At 37.2% G+C, this 24,375-nt stretch overlaps 2 protein-coding genes across 2 annotated transcripts in view; one reads left to right on the forward strand and one right to left on the reverse strand.

Annotated features, from left to right (window-relative positions):
• Window positions 1–24,375, reverse strand: part of LOC113137230 (exostosin-1) — a 150,191-nt gene that overhangs the window by 42,993 nt on the left and 82,823 nt on the right. The gene's annotated exons all lie outside the window — the stretch shown is intronic.
• On the forward strand, window positions 20,127–21,123 carry LOC113137232 (moronecidin-like). The gene is made up of 4 exons (XM_026318746.1): window positions 20,127–20,259; window positions 20,391–20,490; window positions 20,802–20,820; window positions 20,924–21,123. Exons 2-4 carry the CDS (start codon window positions 20,391–20,393, stop codon window positions 21,027–21,029), a joined length of 225 nt encoding a protein of 74 aa, XP_026174531.1. The 5' UTR covers window positions 20,127–20,259; the 3' UTR covers window positions 21,030–21,123.

The raw sequence follows: 24,375 nt of genomic DNA on the forward strand, positions 1-24,375 counted from the left end.
AATGAAGTTCTATTTGGCATTTTGGGTAGTTTCCAAACTGAAATTGAAACACAGGGCCACCACTGGGATAAGTTTTTTTTTTTATTAGCGATCATTTTGATGATTACTGTCTAAATTAGTGAATTAATCCATCAACCTGTACTCAGGTGGTATTTGACAGGCACAGCTGTGTAAAACAAATGCAGTCTAATTCAAGAGCCATAAAATAGGTCGATGTTAATTCAACTTGGTCAAAAAAAAAAAAGAGAGACCCTAATCTACTGATTTCTCCAGGTATTTTCTTGTAATTAACCATGTGAACTGTATCATATGGATTAGACCACAAAGCTTTAGTTTTTATTTAATGTGGCTGAAGACTCCAGTCTATATGCGTCTGCAAGCACACACTCACACATGAAGGAAAATAAAGTTGTGAGGTTATCCTCAGTGCAGGCATCCAAAAAAATCAATAATTCTGAATACACGCCACTTAACTCTCATCCACTCTGCCTCTAACTCGCTCACTATCTCTCTGGTTCCAGAAAATAGGAGAAGTGAGGAAGAAAAATAGGCAAGTCAAAGTCACCCTATCCCTCCACCTTCCCATGCAACACTTGTAAGTCCTCCCTGTTTCCAGAGATAGCGACAGGCATTAAACAACACTGGGCAAGGAAATCGGAGATGTGACAATGACTGCTTCCTGCTGCTGAATTATTGAACACTACAAAGGTAGCTAACGTGAAGACACACTTTAATCCACAAGCACACACCAATGTGAAATTTCATTATATATTAGAACATGACCAGATAATCCATGGACTATGCTTTAAAATATTTCACAGGAACCAAATTTGGATCGAAAGTAGTCCGACTAATTAACTTAATGGTGACATACAGTGAAATCTGAATTATTTATTGGACATTGTAGTTAAAAAAATAATAAAATCTTGGAAATAGAAATCTCAAATAATACACATGCAAATTTCTGTGTGTCAGCCCAGCGATTAACTGTCTAGGGTGTATCCCACCTCTCGTCAGCTGTGATTGGCTTCAGCCCCCTGCAACCCTGGATGTACCAAGATAAGTGATAGATGATGGTTGGAAGGACGAACTGATGGAATATACATGCATGATGAGAAACTACTGGGGGTGAATGAAAATGCATGCTTTAGATGAACCCACACAAACTGTCAGCTACTCATCTGTCCTGTATTTTCTTCCTTCCTGTTGTGTCTATAGTAATTGATAAGTAGCAAGAAAATAAAGCAAACAGAATAAAAATCAATTCTGTAGGGTTATCTCTTGAAGTCACTGTATATTTAAATAATGATGATACCAAAAACATGTAAAAATAGGGCAGTCTACAGCCTAACAAACAGACATGACTCTGCACTGTACTGAGGCTGTTGCACACTGGCAAGAGGAGATGCCCAGTGGCTGGAAAGAACTGGAATCCAGATTTTAACAGAATAGGTTCAAGGACTATTTGATGGTGCAAGTCAGCAGATAAGCTAGATAGCTTCCTCTGTTTTACACTCTCCCACTCACACAGACATCAGCATTGTCAGGAAAGCTTGCTGTTGTTCAGTGACTAAATTTGCTTGTCAAATTCATAAAACATTTCCCCTTCTAGTAAATTTGATGGTAATTCAGCAAACCCAAATTTGTTTAGTAAACAAATTGAATTGCCAGTGGTACATACTGGTATGACCAGGCCATTATAACTCTGGGCAGCTTCCATCTGGATCAATTACTGCCAAAAAAAACCAAAAAAACAAAACAATTGGTCTTGTTATTTAGGATACATGGCTTAAAAAAGAAATGTGTTATAGGCACTGACACAATTGTGTTCATTCAGCAAAATCTCATTCAATCTCATGTATCATACTCTTATTATAGCTGTCTATAGGTCATACACTACTGATACCATCAACTATCAAAACAGTTCCTTTAATTCAGCCTTGATTGTTTTACAATCGCATGATGTCCATTGTTCATTATCGATGGATGAGAAACAGCAGTGGTGAAGCCTGGGGCGTGGAATCGAAGGTTCAGCTCTTGTTGGCTGTAGAGTGATTTATAACCAGTCAGTATTTATATACAGTATGTATGTGTCTATGTGTCTGTGTTGCCTCTAGACAGACCAGTTCCTCAGTGAACAATGAAGGGCCGGGATGTCATCAGTTCCAATATTGATTTTCCTGCTCACATGCTTAATTGAAGTTGTTGGGGTATACATAATTGAAGTTGGTTCTCTCAATCACTCTCTCTCTCTCTCTCGCTCCTATTTTCTTCAAACATTAAAAAGAGAAAAGCCATACTTCTTCCTACTCTCCATTCTTTTCTCATTTCTTTTCAAGAGACAAGTGTTAATGGGGAGGCCTGTGGCTATGTACTTTTGATGGAGCAGTGGGGTGTGTGTGTGTGTGTGTGTGTGTGTGTGTGTGTGTGTGTGTGTGTGTCTGTCTGTCTAGTGTGAGCATAGTCTTTTTGAGTAATTTCTGGGTGAATCCTGAAAAGAACAACCTGTAGAAGAAAGTTGTGATGACGGACATGATGTGTATTTCAAAAATAGTTTCTAGTACTTGAAACCCGAAATGCTTCAAAGGTTATGAAACCAACTCTCAAGGACTGAAATAATTAATAATAAATATAGTTTCCAGTTAATCTAAAAATGGTTGATTTAGAGATGATATGAGCATTTATATTTGATTATAGCATGTGTAGGTCTTATTTCATTTTATGTTGCATGCTGAATGTCTTGGGACTATTTTGTTTGAAATAGGTGCTATCCTTTAAATTCACGATGTCCTGTTGATTCATAAATTTAAAACTAGGCTAAAATAGATTTTAAGGTTAGGTGGCACTTCTTATGTTGGATAACTGGTTCTCTGTCTGGTGGAGTTTCTCCTCTTCCTCAGATTTTCTCTTCCTTTAAGATAATGTTCCTCCTCATCTTCACAGATCCTCTAACTCCTGTTTCACTTTGATCTGTTTTCTTCTGTCCCAGTGAGATCTTTCCTTTGCTTCTTTCTCCTCATCTCCTAAAGATGTTTCTCTACTCAGTGATCCACTTTCTCTTCAGTTATCCTGATCTTCTTAATACACCTTCTAGCCTGTTTGTTTTTTTTTTCCAAAGATCTTCTCTCAAAACTTCTGGTAACCAAATATAAAAATGTTCTTCCAAGTTGAACACAGACAAACGTCTTCATTAACTCCATGTTATTAAATCTAATGACCATGGAGCCAAGTTGGTGGACTGCATTATTAATAATGTACGTACTGTAACGGCATTTACCCAAAGCACCTAGCATCTTCAAAGAGCATCAAAATTAAAGGCCCAGTCACACCAGAAAATGACAGAACTTGGTTTTTTCAGTCAACCTTCCCAAAACAAACAGTGTTAAGAGCTGACACAGAGACTGGTGTCACTTACTGCCTCCTGACATTTTGTTCTCAGGCCAACCTCATTTTGCTCATGAAAGAATTACTGAAGAAATCACTAAGCTAGCATGCTAACAGCCACTCAGTAAGCTTGTTAGCTACTAACAATACATCCACTTGTGCCATCGAATGTCATCTCTGATCTGTGCTAACTATTCCTTTTAGGGAGCAGTTTATACCGAATGATCCAGGAAGCTACCTTGATATTTTCAAACCCCTAATTCCTCTCACTCATGGCTATATGTGTGCTGATGACACATCGGGGAAAAAATGAGACCCCACATCTTCATAATTTTCTTGCGGGTGACCTCCTGCTGATCATATTCATTACAAATAGAAATAGAAATCTACCAAGAATGATCACAGCCCTGGATAACTGTTGTTGCCATGGTTGTCATTTATCAAGCAAGGACAATGAAAAACATCACTACAGTGAAGTCTGAATATTTATAGACTGAAAAAATAACTAATATAAATTTAATAAGCAACTTAACCAAAAGTGAAAACGATCTTTCATCTGCAGCCGTATGTTTTCCACATCAGTTTATAAAGGCAAGCCATTTATGTGTCTGATAGTTACTCTACCATCAAGGCAGCACCCTTAAGCTACAGTAGTAAGCATCAATTATGGTGGTATGACTGAACAAGAAACAAATATTCATTTTGTTTTCTTTTCCTGCGGGGTAAAAATTGTGCTCAGGACCAGATTAATTGCGGCAAGTGTTAATTTGGTTCCCGCCACGTCTCCATTGATTAAAATTAGCCTGTGTTCTGTGCTTGCTCTTTGTTCATTTAACAGGGTAATTGATGGGGCCAGTTGTCTTGTCCTATGTCCTCTATTCCGTCTCATCCTTCCTTTGTTTTTCTCTTTCCTTCTCTCCTAAACACTCCTGTTTGCCAGTGGCCCAGCTCCTAAATCATGCTGTTTGCAAGCTGTCTCCTCAGGCAAGAGTGTGTGGATGCGTGTGCTTGTGTTTGTGTGCACGCCCTTTGCACATACTGCTATGAGTACTCATTTCACACACCAACATTACTGCCTGCCAGTATTTTGGTTTGGTTTATTAATCCTGACTGTTATATAGGTCAATATAACATATTACAAATAGCAAAATAATGAGGTGCAGGCAGTCTCTGAAGAGCTTTAGCAGACTTACACAATTTTTGATTTATTTAGATGTGTCCTGCTACATTTTAAAGGCATGCTTAGATGGGTGATAAGGGGATGTCTGCTTTTGCTGTTTTTGTCACATCTAGCCTTTTTAGATTTGAACACCAGCGGCAAAGACGCGTCATGAACACAGATTATTTAAAAAGCACAGATTTGAAGATGGTTAAAACCAGTCTGAGGGCTATTTCTACTGCACTGCACACAACTGCACCCCAGCATTATGCTATTGCCTTTTATGTGTGTGTGTGTGTGTGTGTGTGTTTTGGTAAAAGATAAATATTTAATCTGTGGGCATTCTCACTTGCTGCAAGACTAGTTTCTTTATGTTGAAAAAAATGACAGAGGTTTACGTTAAAGTGAAAGCAACTACAATCAATATAATATCTATCTAAAAAAAAATACATTACATACATACAGATAAATACAGTGTGACAGTATAAAGGGTGAAGAAAACTACAGTGGATACATCCCACATCTGCAACTCTCGTCAGCAATATGGAGCTTTGTAGTGAGTTTCAGCTTTCTGTTAAGCTATATGGCCAAACTTGTTGCTGTTTTGGTTCAATGTAACCAAGTAAACACATTTCATTGATCTTATACTATTTAATTTTCAATTTGTTATTGTCTTATTTTCCCATTGTGATCATTAACTAAACCTGTTGCTATCACTATTTTATATTTCACATCAATAAAATTTCTGAGTGAACTAAAGCGAGATGGTATAAGAGCCGAGCAGCATTAAAACAGACAGCTCGTAGTGTGAAGACAGGACACATATTCAGCCTATTACAGTTAGCTCAGCAGGCCTATTTACCCAGACGCTCAACCACACAGAAAACCCAGAGCACTTCCCTGCACCTCAGACAGCTCAGCAGCAGTGTGTGATTAATGAAGCAGGCTGTGATGCCTGTGCATCAAACAGACATGGAAAATGTCTGAGTGGTTCTGCAACATGCTGCGCTCTGGCACATAATGTGACTCATTTCTGCCTCACTTCCGTCTGTATTTGAAAGGGCAATGCGCTTAGACAATTAAAAGACACTTTATTAACTTTGGGGAAAAACTGTAATCCCATTGAGGACTTGTTTGCACATCAAAGACTCATCAAATGCCAATCTCCTGCGTGAAGTCAAACATGCTACATGCCCATCTGCCAAGCTGATCTCCACACACTTAATGCCTTAATACCGCTTGCACTTGCAATGACTATTAGCACTGGGCGTAAATCATTAGATATGGATTGAACCAATATGGCCATCATTTCAAAGGATACTTAGCTTCGAGTTAAGTTAATCCATGTGGGTCATAAGAATCCATCCATCCATGGGATTGTGTACAGGGTCGCAAGGGGGCTGGAGCCAATCCCAGCTGATAATGAGTGAGAGATGGGATACATCCTCTGCAGATCCATTTACACTTGCATTCACACCTGCAGCCAATTTAGAGACATGAACTAACCTAACCTGCATGTCTGTAGGAGGAAGCTGCAACACTCAGAGGGAGAACATGCAAACTAGTCTAGTTGTTACATCGCTTTCTTGATGCAGCAAAAAGATAGGTATGAGATTCTCTCTAATGTCAACAGCCACAACGTTCATTACCACTCTTGTTCACAAGAAAGAAATACAGATTTAAACAAAACAAACAAAAAAAGATACACTTTTCATTCATATTGCATTACACTCAATAAAAGATCAATCACGGGTGCAAATTCACCCAAGACATCCCTCTGATCTCAAACTCACTTTGAAGCAATAGGTCAAACAAGGACCAAGAAACAACGTGCAGTGCATTTCCAATCTACATTAGAATAAATAAATAAACCTTAAAAATGCATCCACCAGGTGAAGCTGTTGTCAACGAACAAATCAAGGCAGGCTTTTTTTTTTTTTTAACTATGAACTGAAAAAACTCTTACATGGTTAAAGCAGCGATCTCTGTTCATGTTAGGCTTCCAGACATATCTAAAATAAACTGTTGGATTGCCAAGCCATATGAACATAATGAAGATATGAAACACGTTAATACAATGGGTATACAATGAACAAGGATAGCGTGACCAGAATACAGGTGACTATGATGAAGGGTTGTACAAAAAAGGTTATGATAAGTAAAACTAAGAGGTAAGAAGCCTTCAGCTAGAAGAGGAAGAGCCGCGTGACAATAAAGAGCAGAGGCCTTGGGGAGGCAACAGTGGACTGAGTAAACCCACAGACAGCACATTAGTCACATTTCTAGTGAGCCATAGAGACCCAGGCTTAGTAACATGACATATACTGTGCAATGGCAACAGTTGCATATAGAAGGAAGCAGCTCTCCTCTGGTGATCCTAAACTAAATTCTGTGAATTTAAGAATCAGACTGTGCCGACAGTGATTGTTGTAGTGAGCTTTCTGAGCCCTGTCAAGTCAAATTACTGCTGCCTTGTGGTGGAAAACAAAGTAAAAAAAATGTTCAAAATCCAAATCTGATCTCTTAGAGTGTTTGTCATTCCTGATGCTAAATATTTTAAGCCCCAACTCAGAACACAAGATGCTTTTATCCATTCACATGAGAATGTGATGTTTTGTGCAGTTACATTTCTTGATTCCTTTCTCAGCAGTATGGCCAATCAAGCTGTTACAGTAGTTTTTAAACAAATGAGAGCCAGCATGCAATTCGTTCAAATTAATTAAACTATAACTAAATAGTAGAAGTTACACTGTTCTGTTTATTTGCAGTGTTTTGATTAAGGGACAATTTCTTCCTCTCACCATACAAAGTCAATGATTTTGAATTTTTGCACACAGGGGCATTAAGTACAGGTGACTTAGCTGGGTGTTTAGCTTGAGGCTGACAACAGTAGCAGTCACAAGCCAAACTGTCTGCATACTAGGGTTTTAAGACAGTGTTTAGAAAAACAAAAACGACATCATCTTGCTGTGGGCAGTGTAATGCAATAAGCAGACTTTGTTGTGCCTTTGAGATGATTATGATTATATGTCTGTCTGTGTACATGTTTGCCTATATTACTCATACAGTGCTCACCCTGTGGGGACTCAGCCTTCCTCGTGGGGAGGTTTGTAGTGATGACTTGGTTTACATTTAGGGTTAGAGTTATGGTTAGGTAAGCGGCGCTGATGGTTAAGATTAAAATAAGTCTCTTGAAAAATAAATGCACATCTGTACACAGGCTGTTTTAGCAGCTCTTTGATATACCTGCCACTCAACAGGGAACAACTTTCATATTCACTGACACACACACACACACACACCCTCACACACACACACACACATTTTCTTATACATAGTCAGTTAGTGGTGGGTGGCCTGTTTATATGCTGCTTGCAGCTTCAACAGTGAGGGTGTCTCAGAGGACCAGATGGGGAGATGATCACATTCTCTGGAAACACACTGACAAACAGAAATCAGTGTGTCTGCAACACATTTATAAGCAATATCACTCAGTTATCACCAAGTTTTACTTCAGACTATTCATTCAAATCAACCATCTCATCACCAAATAAGGTATAACTAATCTGCTAGCCAGACTCACAACAAAGTTAACTGCCTTGTAACTACATTCGATTGTGTATTAGCGCTTGTACTGTGCAGGCACATGTTTATGTTTGCATTTTTGTTCATGCTTGCATGCCTGAGGTAAGTAAACAAGAATACATCAGTTTGTAATCTCCATTTTTAGATTTATTTTTATCCTGGTTGATGATCAAATTTGTTAGAGTATTTCTATTTGTATCCAAGTTCTATGCAGAACTGAAGTATCTGTTTTTGCTTTGGCATCTTTACTGGTATATTTATGCTTTCGGACAGACCTTAGTGCAAGTAGTTTGGGTGTGTATGTTAAGTTTTTCATTTTTATGAAGACAAAATTGTATCTTAGTCTATTGTGGGCAAATAAAAAAACGTTAGGGACAATCACACTTCTTGGCCTGTTTTGGCCTGGTTTTAGTTTTATTGTATTAATTAGATTTGGTTTAACTTTAAGGTTAATTGTCAGTACTTTGAGAAAACAGCATTACAGCAGTGAGGATCTTCACAAGTATAGAAATACAAAAATGTGTGTGTGTGTGTGTGTGTGTGTGTCTGTGAGTGTTTTCCATTTGGCCTGCTGCCAGCAGTTCACTTGGCTGGTCTGAAGTGAAACAAGGAGACAAGCGGAGCGTGCTGGTGGCAACATTTAGCTGTCACTCTCAATATCCCGGTCACACACAAACAACACACACACAGAGTCATTTGCACACACACAGAACTGCTCTCATATTTCTCACGCACAATGCTCTGCCTAATTAGGGTTGTAATGTGAACAAAGGCAGCAGTCCTATCCCCTACAGCAGACCTCCGAGCGCTCAACTTCAGACAGGAAACCTCTTCATGAAGTTATGTGGTCTCTCATTTGTCTCTCACACACACACAAATGATTTGACAATATATACAATACACAATCATGAACACTAACACATTTTCACAAAAAAGATAAATACTAATATGGACCTTAAGTTGACTTCACAATGTGAATATGTCCTATTGTCTCTCACTCACTCACACACACTCTCTCTCTCTCTCACACACACACACACACACACACACACACACACACACACACACACACACACTGCATAGGATCAATGCTTCTGAACTCCATTTATTTCAATGGGAGAATGCAATCTGTAGTACTGGGCCAGTACTGCGTTTTCTGATGAAGCCGGAGGTTACAGAAAAGACAAAAGATGTTACTTTGCATTTTGCTTTTCGACAATATGAGCTGGGACATAAAACCTGAACTGACATTCTGATGCCACTTTCACACTAAGCCCAGCTACTTGTGAAAATGCATCATTTTGCTTTTTGCCTGCATCCATGATAAGCCAGTTATTTTCTTCAGAGTGCAAGGCCAGTGTTTAAATAAATGAAGAACTTTTGGAAAATGGTAACACAATAATCTATTTTTATTTATTACACTATGTTGTGATAGTAAAAATGTTAAGGCGAAGGAAAAACTGTTAAAAGAATCAACCAAATATTTTGTTGTATTTTTCCAGGGTTAAGGATTTGAGTGTTGAGATCTTTCTTAAACCAACTAAATTGGTTAAATAAACCTAAATTTAGAATTGGGCCAAATTTCTGTCAGATCGGTTGTTGTGTGATGTGCAGTCTAAGGGGTGATACAACACCTGAACCTAAACATTCTGCGATCAGGCTGTCTTCATGACTCACTGAATGTCTGGCAGGATCAATTTTTTTGCCAGCTGTCAATCTGAGCAGTCTCCAGGTCCACATTATTCTTGTACATAATAGAATTGCAGATGTTAGGACTGACTGACTGTCACTGTGTGACTAAACTTTGATGGAACTATCAAAGAAAAGAAAAAAAATGACCGTGGGTCCATGCTCACATTAGTGTCAGTGCCATGTTGATACTGTACAATGTGAGCATGTAGTTTTGGTCATGCAGACAAGTCAAGTAAACAAAATATACAATGAGTAAGTTTCTACTAAACCAGTGGGATGGGCTTGGTTAAAGTTTTTTTTTTTTTTTCTACTCATGGAAACATACATATAAATAGGACCCCCCCACACACGCACACACACACACAAATGCACACACACACACACACACACACACACACACACAAATGCACGCACACGTCCCTGTCCTCTTGCCAGTAATGAAGCAGATAATAAGCTACTTCACGCTCTGCTGTAGCAAAACCAAAATCAAAACACTGTTGATTTAAGAATCAAAATGCGTACACTCATGGGTTTTTCATCTTCCATGCTCTGTGGCAATGATGAGGTAGAGCTTTGTGTGTGGTTGTGTGTGTGCGCACATCTGTTCAGGCTGTATATCAAAAGCCTGAGGAGCAGGCAGTGGGTTTGCTAGGCAGCGTTGAGAATCCATTCCTCGTGCCTCAAGCCTCATTGGAGCGCTCTATATTTCCAAGAAACGATTCTCTGAGTTTGACACTGATGTCACAGAAAGTTTTTTTGAAATTTTCTGAACTTGTGGGGAAAAAAAGGAAAAAGACAAAAATAAACCATCAGATATTCTGATATTGGCAGCAGACCCAAAACCTTCAGGAAAGAAAACTGAAGATGTAGTGGTAATTTGGTAAAAAGCCTAAACATGTTAGTAATTTAACATTACCTTTCAAAGCAGTTCACTCTCAGTTTTACTCAAACAGGGTATTAGTCTGGGAAATTAAGAATACCTACACATCTCAAGAAGTCACCTTTTTGTGGGCTTTATCTTTTAGGTACTTCTCATTTTATGCTTTCACAGTGTAGACAATCATGTTGGTGGATTTAATCTTGGCACTAAATAAAAGCTTTCATTTAGCAGCCTTCTGTGTGTAGTTGTGTGTTAGTCTACATTGTGTATTAAATTGTTTTTAAAAGTGTTGTTCCTCATTTTGCTACTTGCCACAGCTACTTCCACTTTTTTCTGTTTTTTTCCCCCTCACATATAGAAGATACAACGATGAAAGTATTCTCCTTTTGGGGGAACTTAAACACTTGAAGGTCACAGCGTTTTTAAATATGACATTAACCCTAAGAACTGAATTTTGACCAGGTTCGATCAGGTTTTTTAAACATTTTGTGTATTTAAAGTTACCAAATAACCATAAATCTCTATATTAATTTCACTTGAACTGTACTGAATTATTTAGCATAGCCTCATTGATAAATGAGGTGGACAAAACTCCTGTAACACAATGCAATTTAAGACCACAAAAAACTAGATCTTCGCCAAAAATCACCATACAATTGAATCAACACCTCTCTAAGGGAGGATTTAATGCAGGACTGTTGTATTAGTATTGTGTATGCAATACTGAGTACATGTGAACTTTTTTTTGTTTCTCCCATATTTGACATCTCTTTTGTTATTGTCTTCAACATAGATCTCAAACATTTTAAAAACCAAAAAGAGTCCCTCCGGTATTTGTACCTGCTCTTCTCTCAGAGACAACAGTGCAGTCAAAAAAACACTTTGATGTTGTTTGGGGTGACCCCAGCTGAAGAGAAGAAAATCCAGGCTTACTCACTTTGTCTCATGTTGAATCATGTGACAATTCAAAGTCAAGGAAGACATCTAAAAGCAACATATATTCTGACGTGACAGAAATGTCTTACATGTGCAGGATCTGTTGAGGCAGTCCAATGAGGCCTGCCTTACGACTGAATATAGATTATAGATGTTTTCAATTCAAAGTCTGAATGAATGAAAAAGTGTTGAACAGACCTATCCCAGATCCAGGTCCACTTACTAGCTTTCTCCAGAGCTTTCAACCAAATTATGTGATTTTAATTACCAGATGGAGTTGGTCTGCTGACAACAGTTACACTAATAGCATAGCTACCTGGCAGTTCATCCCTGTGTATTGTAATCTAAGCTATTAATTATCATCATCTATTGTTAGAACTCTGAATGAATTCATAGGAAATCCATTTCACCATTTGCTACTTGCTTCATGTTAAGACCCTGTGAGCTATGAGTCAAATTTTGCCGTGCCAGGTAACTCTTCAGCATTAACTATATGAGTCAAATTTTCAAAGTCAAAACTACAGAACATGTCATGAGCACTTTTCAGTACTGAAATCCCTGGTTTAAATGTTACATCCTAATTTTCTTGAAGCTTGTGACATTCAGTTTCAGTATGTTGTTGGATCACTAACTCAAGTCTGGCTACATTAATCCAGGTGTGTATTTGTGTGTGTTTTATGTGCCACTTGTCTATCTCCAGCGAGGGTTTAAAGAGGGATTGAATTAGAGGAAGGATAGCTTTCAAGTAGGGATTAGGTTAAAGCTGGGTCTCTTAGGGTCACTATTCAATAGCCAGTGAGTGGCATCAGGACCCCTAAAACCCTGCAGAGAGCCAGCTCAGAGTGGCTGCTCCATGTGTAATGAAAGGAAGTCTGTGTGTGTGTGTGTGTGTGTGTGTGTGTGTGTGTGTGTGGAATATTGGATTGGTATGAAATAGTTGGGGATAATAACAGCAATACCTTTGAAACTTTCTTCAGGTGTTAGAAAACAAATGCCACTCAGTTGATTCAGACATACATAATGTCTCTAGTCAATCACTTGGTTGTTTGGTTACCTTACACATATCCACATTTTCTAAACAATTAAACAGTAAATGTCATGCCAAGCTGACTTCAAAAAACAAAAGCTGACTGATCAAACATTTAAGGGTAAAATATTGTATAAAATGCATGAGAAAAATGATCTCTTTATACCAGGAAATAACACTTGTCTGTGTTTGAAAATTCAAATTCAAAAACAGACTCAGCTTTTACTCAGTGGTCTAGCAGCTACTCAGCAATTGCTGGAATATCTGATAAGGGTGTATGTGATCACTGTCATGACAGAAGTGTTTATAGGTTTTTTTGTTAAATGGTGCAGCATTTCAGCTAGCATTGAGTTGTACATGGAAGGAGCAACATGCAGGAGGCACACCATCTCCTCTCACTTCCACTCACAAAATAGAAGGAATCACTGGTGCTAACAGGAATAATTTTTCTTTTTGGAAAGCAGGAACAAGCCAAAAGTACTACTGCTGGCAGGGAAAGATTACTGAGTGGGCCTACCAGGCACAGACCCGGGGGCACGAGGGATCAGGGGTCCCTGGGCCGAAGCCTCTACTTAAAACAATTGTTAAAATTTCTTGTGGGAAAGTCAAACAACCAGAAAAAGACAAAACGACTACAGAGAGAAACAAAATGACTACAAAGAGACTCAATCCGATAAACAAGAAGCAAAATGGCCACAAAAAATGTAAATGACTATAGTGAGACATAAAATTACAACAAAGAGAAACACAAAGGACACAAAGCAGTGCAAAATAACTACACAGAAACAGAAGAGGACCAAAAGAGATAAAAAGAATACAAAGAGATGAAAAACAACAGCCAAGAGAGTCAAAATGTTTGCAAAAATGAGTCCAGTGACAACAAAACGACTAAATGCGAATGTTCACATTTACTCATGATGCATTGGTTGTAGTTGTTCTATGTCTCTCTGAGTCTAGATGCCTTGACCAGATGTAGGAAGGATGGGGTCCTTACACGTCTGTGCCCAGATTCTCACTGACTCAAAATCCATCCATGCGTACTGAAACTAGAACCTCGTGTGCATCACTGTGCACTTATAACCCTGTTTTGTTAAGGAAGCTGATCATGCTGCAAGATGATTTTAATGATGAAAAATATGTCAACACATGGAATCCAGTCTAGTCAACATGAATTCAAGATGATCACAAGCAGGAAAAAATGAATCAGCTTCTAATGAATGAACGAATGTGTTGGGTGCACATCAGTTTCAGGAACAATGTGGACGCTTAAATTGATGTTTTTGATGACCTGTTAGTTTATGGCATTCACCACTTAATATCATGAAAGTCTCATTTAACCTAGAAACCTAGCTGGTTTTATAAGCTTAGGTCATTTTACTAGGTCCAGAGATTTGGTGAAATCACACCCCGACAGTAACACTGACAAGTGATCCTGCCAGAGTAAGCTTTTCTTCTCTAACTTCATTAAGCTGCAACTGCTCATGACCCATGCAAATTAGTTGGCAGCAGCTGGTGATTCAGAAAATCCCAATAGACATGGCTGCTACTGTAGCTTTTAAGTGCCTTCAGTGTAGCCAGTGCCTTGGAGCTGCTTAGGTTGGCCATTAGCAAGATGTGAAGCCAGAGTGGAAAATTAAGACTGAACAGTAAAGCTGGAGAGGAGAGGAGGTAGTAGCTGGTTTAAGAAGGTTTAAGAATTCCTGACTTAAACATGTTTAATTAAACAGAAAAGTTTTTATCTTATGGATTATTTGCACTGACATCACTTTTTCACATTAGAAACCAAACTGTTCTGTGCAGAGCTGGGATCAAAAATGAGCGAAATATCTTAAACTTAAATTGGACAATGTGTTTTATCGCAATCAACTTGTTTCCAGCTTTATTGGCCAAGCCTGCCAAGTGCCGTTCACAATGGCTTTTTCAAGTGCAACACCAAAAGCTGTGGCACAGTGGGAAATAAAATCTCCACACAAAAATGTACAAAAAAAATGTACTGGAAGTGAATGACACAAATGTTAGTATTATAATAATGTCCTCAATGCTAAACATTACAGAAGGAAAACTGCAAGAGTTGATGTAGCATAAAAAAGAAAAATGTAAACATGAACAATGAAAATCAAGTAGGACAAAAAACCTTTATATATTTTTAAAGAGTCTTCTAACCTAAAGTGTACTGAAAACATCCACTTGAGATTGAACTGTGAATACTAGCTTCTCCAACCTGAATATCATTTATTTTTGCACTGTACAGGACAGTCATTTAACATATACTTAATATAGAAGAGCAATAAACCCCCTGACTGAACAGGAAAAGAGACCAGCTTAAACTGGTCGCAAACTTATTTCTCAATATTAGTTCCTCTAAGCGGCACAAAAAGAGGAAACAATGTATGGAGAAGTTATAAGATAATAATCAAGCTGGTAACACTAATGCTACAAGGAATTTGCGTTGTCATTGCCCCATTTGAGTGTGAACATGCTTGTGCACGCATACAGCACTTCACTTAACAGCATAACTGCACAAATGTTGCAATGACAGGCTTCCATAGCTAAAATTAAGGGTCTAAAACACAGAGGGCCGAGGCTAGGTTTTCTGAAAGTGGGTGCACTACTACAATATGATTAACATTGTGGTGAAATCAAGATTTACTTAACTATGGCTGCATTTTCCATCCCTCCGACTATGGGGGGGGGGGTCAACCAGGAAATGCTCTGTTAATAAAATTAGTGCCGTTAAAATGAATTTGCATTAACTCGTTATTAACGCAAATTCAGCTACAAAGATTCAGATTAATTTCACCATCAAACTCCAGTGGTGAAAAAAGTTCACTCATCACAAAAAAAATTACACTTCTTTGACTTGGCAAATGTTGTCTATCACATTGTTAATCGCTAACCTGTTATTCTTTAAGTTATCTATACAATCATATGTCGGTGAGGTGCTTTGCCAAATTGGACATGTTGGCTCCATTGGTTTGTGTAGGTTTGAAACCTCTTTTACCAATGGGGTTTGCACTCTCAGCTACATAAGAAAAATACTGTCACTATTTATTTATACAGCTTATTTACTTTGTGCATCTGCTTTGTTCACAAGCTGTGGATGGATGAGAAGAGCACATGAGAACAAAAAACACTCAGCCGGGAGTGGAAGCAGAACAACACTAAGGTGACGGTGCTAACCACTGCACCACCACGTTGCCACAATACAGTCAACAGAAGTTACACAACTTCAAAACTCCAGAATGACTTGTTGATTAAAAGTGTGAAGGGGCCTTGGCATCTCATAAAATTCAAATGAGATTAAGTTTCCAAGAGGAAATGGAGAACATTTAAAACTACCCTTATAGAGTCAGATCACCATTGTGACCAGCAGGCTGGGGCTGATGAAAATGACTAAAGCTGGAAGGACATTCTTTATTTAATGCCGCACCGTCACCTGGGCTTAAAGTCTCAGTATGCATAGAAAAAAGATCTAAAATCATGCCTGAAAAATGGCTTATTTGTAAGAGCAAATATATGTCATATTATAGGAAGTGGTGGAAAAACCAGCAGCAGCATGCATGTGTTTCAGCTGTTATTCTTTGCCCTCATATGAGCTATGTCAATGAGCAGTGATTAACTACAGCAAGCAATTTTTACCTATTTTAACTTTTTAATGAAGTATAAAAAAAAAAAAAAAAACATTGGGTCAATGGGAAATATTAAATTTGTAAAGAGAAAAAATATTCGACCAAAATGTCATCACTGCAGATACTGTATGTCATAAATACTGTAGATATAAAAGTACTAGTTCTTTTTGCAATTTTAATACATTTTATCTGTAAATATTTGAAATGTCCATCTTCAAAGAGATGCCCCTGAACTCCCTACCTGAGCTGCCATTTATTAATCTAATGATTATATCATTAATCTGTAAAATGCCAGGGAACAATAAAAACATAATTTAGAAACAGAATGATTTTCAAAACAGGTGTAGATCAATTTTCTGTACAGTAATGAATTCATTAAGTGACCCACTGAATTATTCACCCACTTGGCCTACCCTGAAACTTGATGGTGATGGGAGGTGTGGGATTTTACGACAGAGCAAACTTAAACCAATGTGGGGGTTAAATGTTTGCTTGACCCTTTCATGGTATGTGGTTCTGTCTGTTTATTGGTTTAGTGTTTTAGGGTAGAAGGTTGTAAATGACTGCCAACAATTTGTTTCTTTGATGGTAAGAAGACTGAAGATGGTACCTGAACAAACAATGTGGGGGTCTGTTCAGGATTAGTCCAAAGTACAGTATATATAAACTGGTCTTGTAACACAGACGGCAGAGGACTTCTCCAAGGATGTCCTCTCCGGGCCCGTGATTAAACCTGAGATGATTCATCACACTTGTGGTTGTTTTCTGAGAATTAGCAACTATCAAACTCAAAGAAATTTCTACCACAGAGGAGGGAGGCCTGTGTGAACTGATGATGATTTTCTGGTTGAGAAAAGATTCATTGTTTACCCCTCCCAAATGCAGTGGGTCTTGGTTTCGTCTTCCTGTGATAATACTAAATATTACACAAACAACAACCAAGCACTCCACCCCACACATATAAAGTGAGATATATCTGCCAGTCAGACACATATCTACATCATCAGTGAATCAGACAGTCCTCACTTTTTTGTGTACTTTCTCTGATTGACTCTGAGTCAGCGGAGAGGTAAGAACTAAAGGAAATAGGTGGGAAACTGGCTGAGATTTATTATTATATTATAAAACTACTCTTTTCCTTTTTGGTAGGATGAAGTTCACCATCATCTTTCTTGTGCTGTCAATGGTCGTCCTGATGGCTGAACCTGGAGAATGCATCTTGGGAATGCTTTTCCATGGAGCCCTTCACGGTACAGTAGAACCAGTGTTTTTAACAGCAATTATTTCATGACATAGCTGTAACATTTGGTGTAATTAATAACAATGCTGATAAATCAGATCATTTTAATGCCTTACATATAATGAAAACAAAGCTGCAGTTAATGTTATTATTGTTATTAATTGTACCTAAAATATTTATCATAGGAAATGCCAAACTTGTTACCAAGAGGACTAATCATTATCAATATTATATATATTGTATAATCAATGTATAATCAATATTTTTGATGCTGTAATTTAAAGGCTAAGTCTTGTAATATTCTATATTTTTTAGCTCCAGTTCAAAAACCAACAATGAATCTAAGGCCTGAATATCGGCACTGATCCAATCACAGCATCCATTAATTCATTTCTTGACAACTGGATTATATAAGACAAATATAAAACACAGATATTTGCAGACAGCTGTTAGCTAGTGTTACCTCTCAAGCAGAAACAGAGTGACTAACACACTGTTCTGCCGACTTCCACAAACTCACACCTCATACTCAAGGATGATATATCTTTAACAAACACAAACAGAGCTCAGATCAGTCTTTTTCACTCTATTCCAATAGATTTAAACTCTCCTCGTAAGTACACACATTACTTTCTAACTAAAAAGAAATATTTTTTGCAGCATAATACCAAATAACAAATAGAATTTAGCACAGACGCATGTTTGCTCAGAAAATGTGCAAGTGTAGATACGAATTTTCTGATTTTAGGAATCAATTAACGATCAATACAAATGAATAACAATGTACTTAATTAGAAAATATTAAATTTGTTGTATCCAAGACAACCTAAGGCATCTGGTTTATGAATTACAATGGATTATGTTATGACAAAATATAGCTATGATGTGATGACTTAAGATTTAATGTAACTATTTTTATGCTTGTTTTTCTTATTTGTTTTACTCAGTCGGCAAGTTGATCCATGGGTAAGGACTTGTGTTTTTGTAAATACTAAACCAATAATGTCAAGAAATACATAAACACACTGTATTTCCACACAGTGACTTAATATCTGCTTTTACAATCTATTTATTACTACCACTACTTTTACTAGTATTACTATTGTTATTATTATTATTAATAGTAGTATCATTAATGAATTTTCTTTCTGTTCACCAGGCTTATCCATGGGAATGGCAAATATGAAGAGAAACTCGACAAGCGTTCAGTCGATTACAACCCAGGACAACCTGGTTTTAACTAAGCTAAAGAAGCCCTATTGAAAAATGTTTTGAATGTCAGAAACAATGTCTTGCTTTTTAGCCCAAGAAAATAAATACTGACCTAGAATGGCAACCATCAGTGGATATAATATTTTTGCTTGCATTATATAGAATAAATACGCAGTACAGTATATCAAATTGAACATTTGTCTGTCTCTTATTGAAATAGGCTTTTTGAGAATGGTGACGAAATGGTTACTATTAGGTTTTTACTCTTAATATCACTATAAAAATAAACCCTTTACTGATAATTTGATCTAAGTCCCCATATGTAGCATTTATAAACAGTACAGTATCAAAAGAAATGAATAAATTCTTTCCAGCACTATAATAAATACATATCTGACAGCAACTATAAAGATGTATTTGTAAGTGCCATAAAAACAGTAACTGTAATGGTGGAATAACCACATAAACACCTGACAGTGTTGACTAAGACTGTACATTAATGAACACCTAAATATCCTTATAGCTACAATAGGCTTATATATTCTTAGACAGTTTATATAGGGGGGCTTTTACCAGTTCTCATTTTCCTGAGTGTCAGGCAGAGAAATTGAGGTAGCAAGAAACTGAACACAAGTTTTGCTTGACAACTTAAAAACAATACTGCTGACAGCTTAACACTACAACCAACACTACACAGCCAGACAATCACATCCACTGATTTCCTAGTGATACATATAAATCGAGAGAATGACCAATCTAGCAGTGAGGCACAAAATAAGGCCTCCTCTACTGTAATAATCTTTAAACAGGGACACAGATAATCTCGATCATTACATTTTCACAGAAGACGCCAGTGTTGTTTTTTGTTTTGTTTTGTTTTGTTTTGTTTTTTTTCTTTTTAAAAAGGACCAAACAGCACAATGGTGCAATATTTGCACATCAAAATATACTTCCAATACCAAAATCAGAATCACAGTTATCTTCACTGGCCAGGTCTGTGCACACAAACAAGGAATTTGACCCCAATTCACTAAGCTCTCTCTATGTACAAGAGTTAAATTAACTTAAACTTTTAAGAAAGCAAGACAGTGGGTTTAAAATAAAGAGGAAAAAAAGTTACAATTTCTACCAAAACTAGACGTACATATTGAATCAATTTTAAATGTAATCAGTTTATATATTTGAATGTCCACAGCAGCTGCCAGCAGCTATATTTGCTCGCTATTGTTTAAAGCTCCAAGAAGTCTCAGAGCAAGCCACAGGTTTGTTTACCCAACCTGCTCTTCTGCAATAAGAAACCCTATATAGATTATGTGTCTAATTTGATCTGATAAAATCATCTTACTCAAAATACAATGACAAATCAGTTTTTCCTTCCTGCATTTCAAAATATATTAAGCAAACCTATAAAAACAAATCCATCCACTGCTAAAAGACCAGCCCACAGAGCTCTACCAATAGATCTCCTACTGCTTAACTAGCTCTCTAACAAGTCTCGACTTTGTTCTTATAAAGGTAAGGACTAACGATTTCAGACACCTACTGAGAACATTATAACACTTTAAAAGATTTAACCACATTTTATTTTAAACACTGTAGCTGTCTAAATGCAGCTTTTTTTCCGTGTGTTTGGTTCCTGATTTCAGATGAAGTTCATCACACTGTTTTTTGTGTTGTCGCTCGTCGTCCTCATGGCTGAACCTGGGGAGGGTTTTTTTCACCACATTATCTCTGGAATCATTCATGGTACTTACTTTTTGATCTACAGATATTAAAATGTAAAACTAATGTAATAATGGCTATATTCCATGTTGGTGTTCCCAGTAAGCCATGCCAGCATTGATATTACAAATGCCCTGAAACTGGCACACACACCTAAATGCTTCAAATTCCCTATATGAAAATGATTAATTACAGCAGCAGTAGCACTATTGCAGGTAAAAGTGTTTGCTGTGAATAGGCAAGGTTTTAGGTATGAATCATACAACATCATATATATCCCTGGATGTATATATAATCAAATTGAACATAACCATTTGCTCATCTGCTTTATTTAGTTGGCAAGGCGATTCATGGGTAAGGACCTGAGCTTCTACTATACCAATATTACAAATAATTCTCTTGTCGCATGTTTTTTGTTCTGGAGCTGAATTCTCTTAATCCTCGCTTTGCCCACCAGAGCTATCCATGGGAAGGACCTGCAGGAGCAGCAAGCAGAGCAACAGCGACTGGAGCAACAGCAACTGGAGCAACAGCAACTGGAGCAACAAATGGCTTTAGACTAGACTTCCTGCATCCTTGATGGTTCAAACAATTGGCACCCAAATATTTGAAAGAATGTCAGACATCTGAAATAAATCTGAATTGTAACCACAAAAACATTTCTCCATTGTCATGTTTATAGGAAAAATGGAAATAAATGAGTGTAAAAATGACATCAACCAAACTGAACACCAACAGGAGAATTTGGATGATGTTTTTTCTTTAAATACTTCTTAGTGCAAAAGAATTCTTTAAGTCTATTTGTAAATGTGGTGTTTGTTTTCAAGGCTGTAGTATGATGGGGAACAAGAAAAAAAAAAAAAAAACATCTACAGGTAAGGCTGTGTATTTTATGTTGCATCACAATAAGGATGATCTTGATGAAAAGATTTGGCCATTTTTTTAATGATATGGACAGGTGGTCCAGCCAATCACGCAGTATAAATTTAACACTGAGCAGCAGGGCACAAGTTTACAACAACGGTTTACAACGGTTATACCCAATTGCAATATAACTTTGCTCGAACAAATCATTCTGGGGACTTTGGTAGTGTGGAGGTATTTCAGATATTTAAAGTCTGACAAGAAGAGTAGCATGCACTACCAAAACATAGATGTGTATTTGACAAGAATATACAAATGTTCCACTACAAACAGGTTAATACCACTAACCTTATTTTACCAGCTAGAGCAGTGCCTTCCTCTAGAGCACATAAAGTCCCAGAAACAAGAAAGTGTTAGTGGTCCCTTAAAAGAGTGACACTTAATGCACAACAACAGACATAGTTTATTTATTTAAAAGTGACCAAAGAATTTAGTTTCTATTTTTGTGTAAAATGTGAAAGATTAAATTTTTTGTTGTAAATTCAAAATAAAAGAAATAAAATTTGGTTTTATTTATTTGGAGTTAAACTAATTTAGTGTGTTCTCCTGTAACACTTAATGCTTTTGACAGTTCAGAATAAAGATTTTGTTTATTATATATAACAATTTTATTAATCTGAAAAACAGCTGTATAATGTACTATGTTTGCCATATTCAATTTTTAAAAGAAATAATATTTATAGTATTTAATGTTTTTAAAATGAACATATCTTTACATGTCAGGAGTAAAAAGGAACCTTTAAGATTGACTTGAATTGTGCTATGGTTTATAAATATATGTGTATACATATATATATATATATATATATATATATCTCACCACAATATAAGCCAAAGCACATTTTCAGTTTAGCAATCATCCATTTGAGGAAATGTGTCCACTGGACCACCAGTTTTGGGGGCATTTGGAAGACACAGCACTGTGGCTGTGTAGGGACCTGCTCACTGCCTGGATGAAGGGCAATACCAGAAAAATACCTGCGAGAAAACTGTAACACCGATGGGAAACCTATGGGAAAACCAAGCTGAAAAAGCCCCCAGTTTGTCTAATCCCCCCTGGTGGATTAGACAAATTTAGGGTGTTCTTGTTGTGAGCAACAGAGCGACACCATCAATTCTTATACATATGTTTCTACTTTCACATACTTTTTTTTTTTTAAATTACTATGATCAGAATGTTGCAAAACAGTGCACATGTTGCTCAACTTATGACTAAGTTCTAATAGAAAATAAAATCCTATGCATGTATGCATTTACACTACCAGTCAAAAACTTGGACACACTTTACCATTGAATTGAAAAATAAAGTGTGTCCAACATTTTGATTGGTAGTGTATATGTATAGGCAAATTATATTACATACAGCCCTCAAGTCATTTCTCTGCAAGGCAAACATTACCTGTGGTCTGCATAGCATTACAAAGTATTGTTACAATCAATATATGAGCAAAACCTCAAAGAAAGCAATGAATTATCAGCCTGCACCGCATGGACAGCAATAAAGTGCAACATTTAACAACATAATCAATCAACAACTATTTAGATAATTACCAATATAAACTTTTGGTTTTACTACCTTCAAGTGGCTTTGCCATTTTCTGGTACAGACACCAAAGTCTGTTAAGGGGGGAAAACTGCAAACTCAGTTTCAAATAAACTCTAAACTACTACTTCCTCTGGGTATTGCTCATTTTGGCTGTTGTGTGAGAAAATGTTCATCAGCATCAAAGTGTTGACTGCAGATAATAAATCTTGCACAATAACAATGACTTGACATGACTTGAAACTTTTGAGATGGTGTTTGATAGCACATGGAGAGCTCTTCTTCTGTAGGCCACGTTCAGGCTACTTAGATGCTTGTGTCAAATGGAATGAAAACTTGGGAAAACTTGTTTTTCTCAATTTCCCCTCAGGGATTAATAAAGTTTGCATACAGTTATTTCGTATATCTGTCAAAGCATTGCAAGAATATGAATAAACGGATGTTAAAAGGAGTGAAGAAAAGTTAGAGAAATATAAATAAATAATATAACAAAGACAGACAACTATTTGGCCAAAATTAGTAGGAAATATAATGAAAACTGGCACAGGTTGTACTTTATGACATGTAGCCTGGTTACTTTAGTGATTAGCTTTTAGTTTATAGATTTAATGATTGATTGAATCATTAATACACTTCATAGAATACATGAAGACGTGGGATTATTACGTTTTTGTTTTTTATGATGTCCAGGTGTCAGTGGTTCAGGCTACTCGTTCTGCAGCGGACACAGACGTTACAACCTCCTGCTTAACCTTTTTCATACATTTCTGAGATGCATTTTTCACCGAAATGTTGCTGACTTCAGGCACAGAATCCGCATGATTTGTCCAAATCCAACATTTTCGACAGTGCTAGCGGGGCGCATAGAGACTGTTATTGCCCTCGACTGGGTGGAGTTATCAGCTAATGTGCACTGAAAATAGCTGCTAGCACTACCACTATTTGCCTCAAAAAGACCAGCATCTTTTTCTTCCGTTTCAACAACGTGTTGCATTCATAAGGGAACAGCGAGGTTTGTTGTACTCCCAGTATACTTGATTCTAGTTTTACATGTTTTGCACACTGCAGCTGATTCATCAAGAATTGCTTCATTTTGTGGAATCCAAAACACTTACAGACGTTTGAGTTCAAGTTAGCCAATGCATTTTATAAAGTTTAATCCATGTTTTCTATTGTGAGAAAGTTCCTTCCCTGCTTTACCCAGAACTTGGGTGGCTTTGTGATTGGATGCTCTTTTTGGTTGCATTGCGCGCACACACACACACACACACATGCATACAGAGAGACACTAGAGGTTGCAGCACAGCTAAAATAACATGAAACTTTCCAGAGATCGGTTATGTCCATTCATATCAATTTTAAAACCTATTTTGTAAAAGAATTTGGTCCAATACAGGTTCAACACAGATTAGTTTATCTTTACACACCTTACTATAACCTAT

The sequence above is a fragment of the Mastacembelus armatus genome, chromosome 24 (genome assembly GCF_900324485.2).
Source record: "Mastacembelus armatus chromosome 24, fMasArm1.2, whole genome shotgun sequence".
In the NCBI taxonomy this organism is placed as follows: Eukaryota; Metazoa; Chordata; class Actinopteri; order Synbranchiformes; family Mastacembelidae; genus Mastacembelus; species Mastacembelus armatus.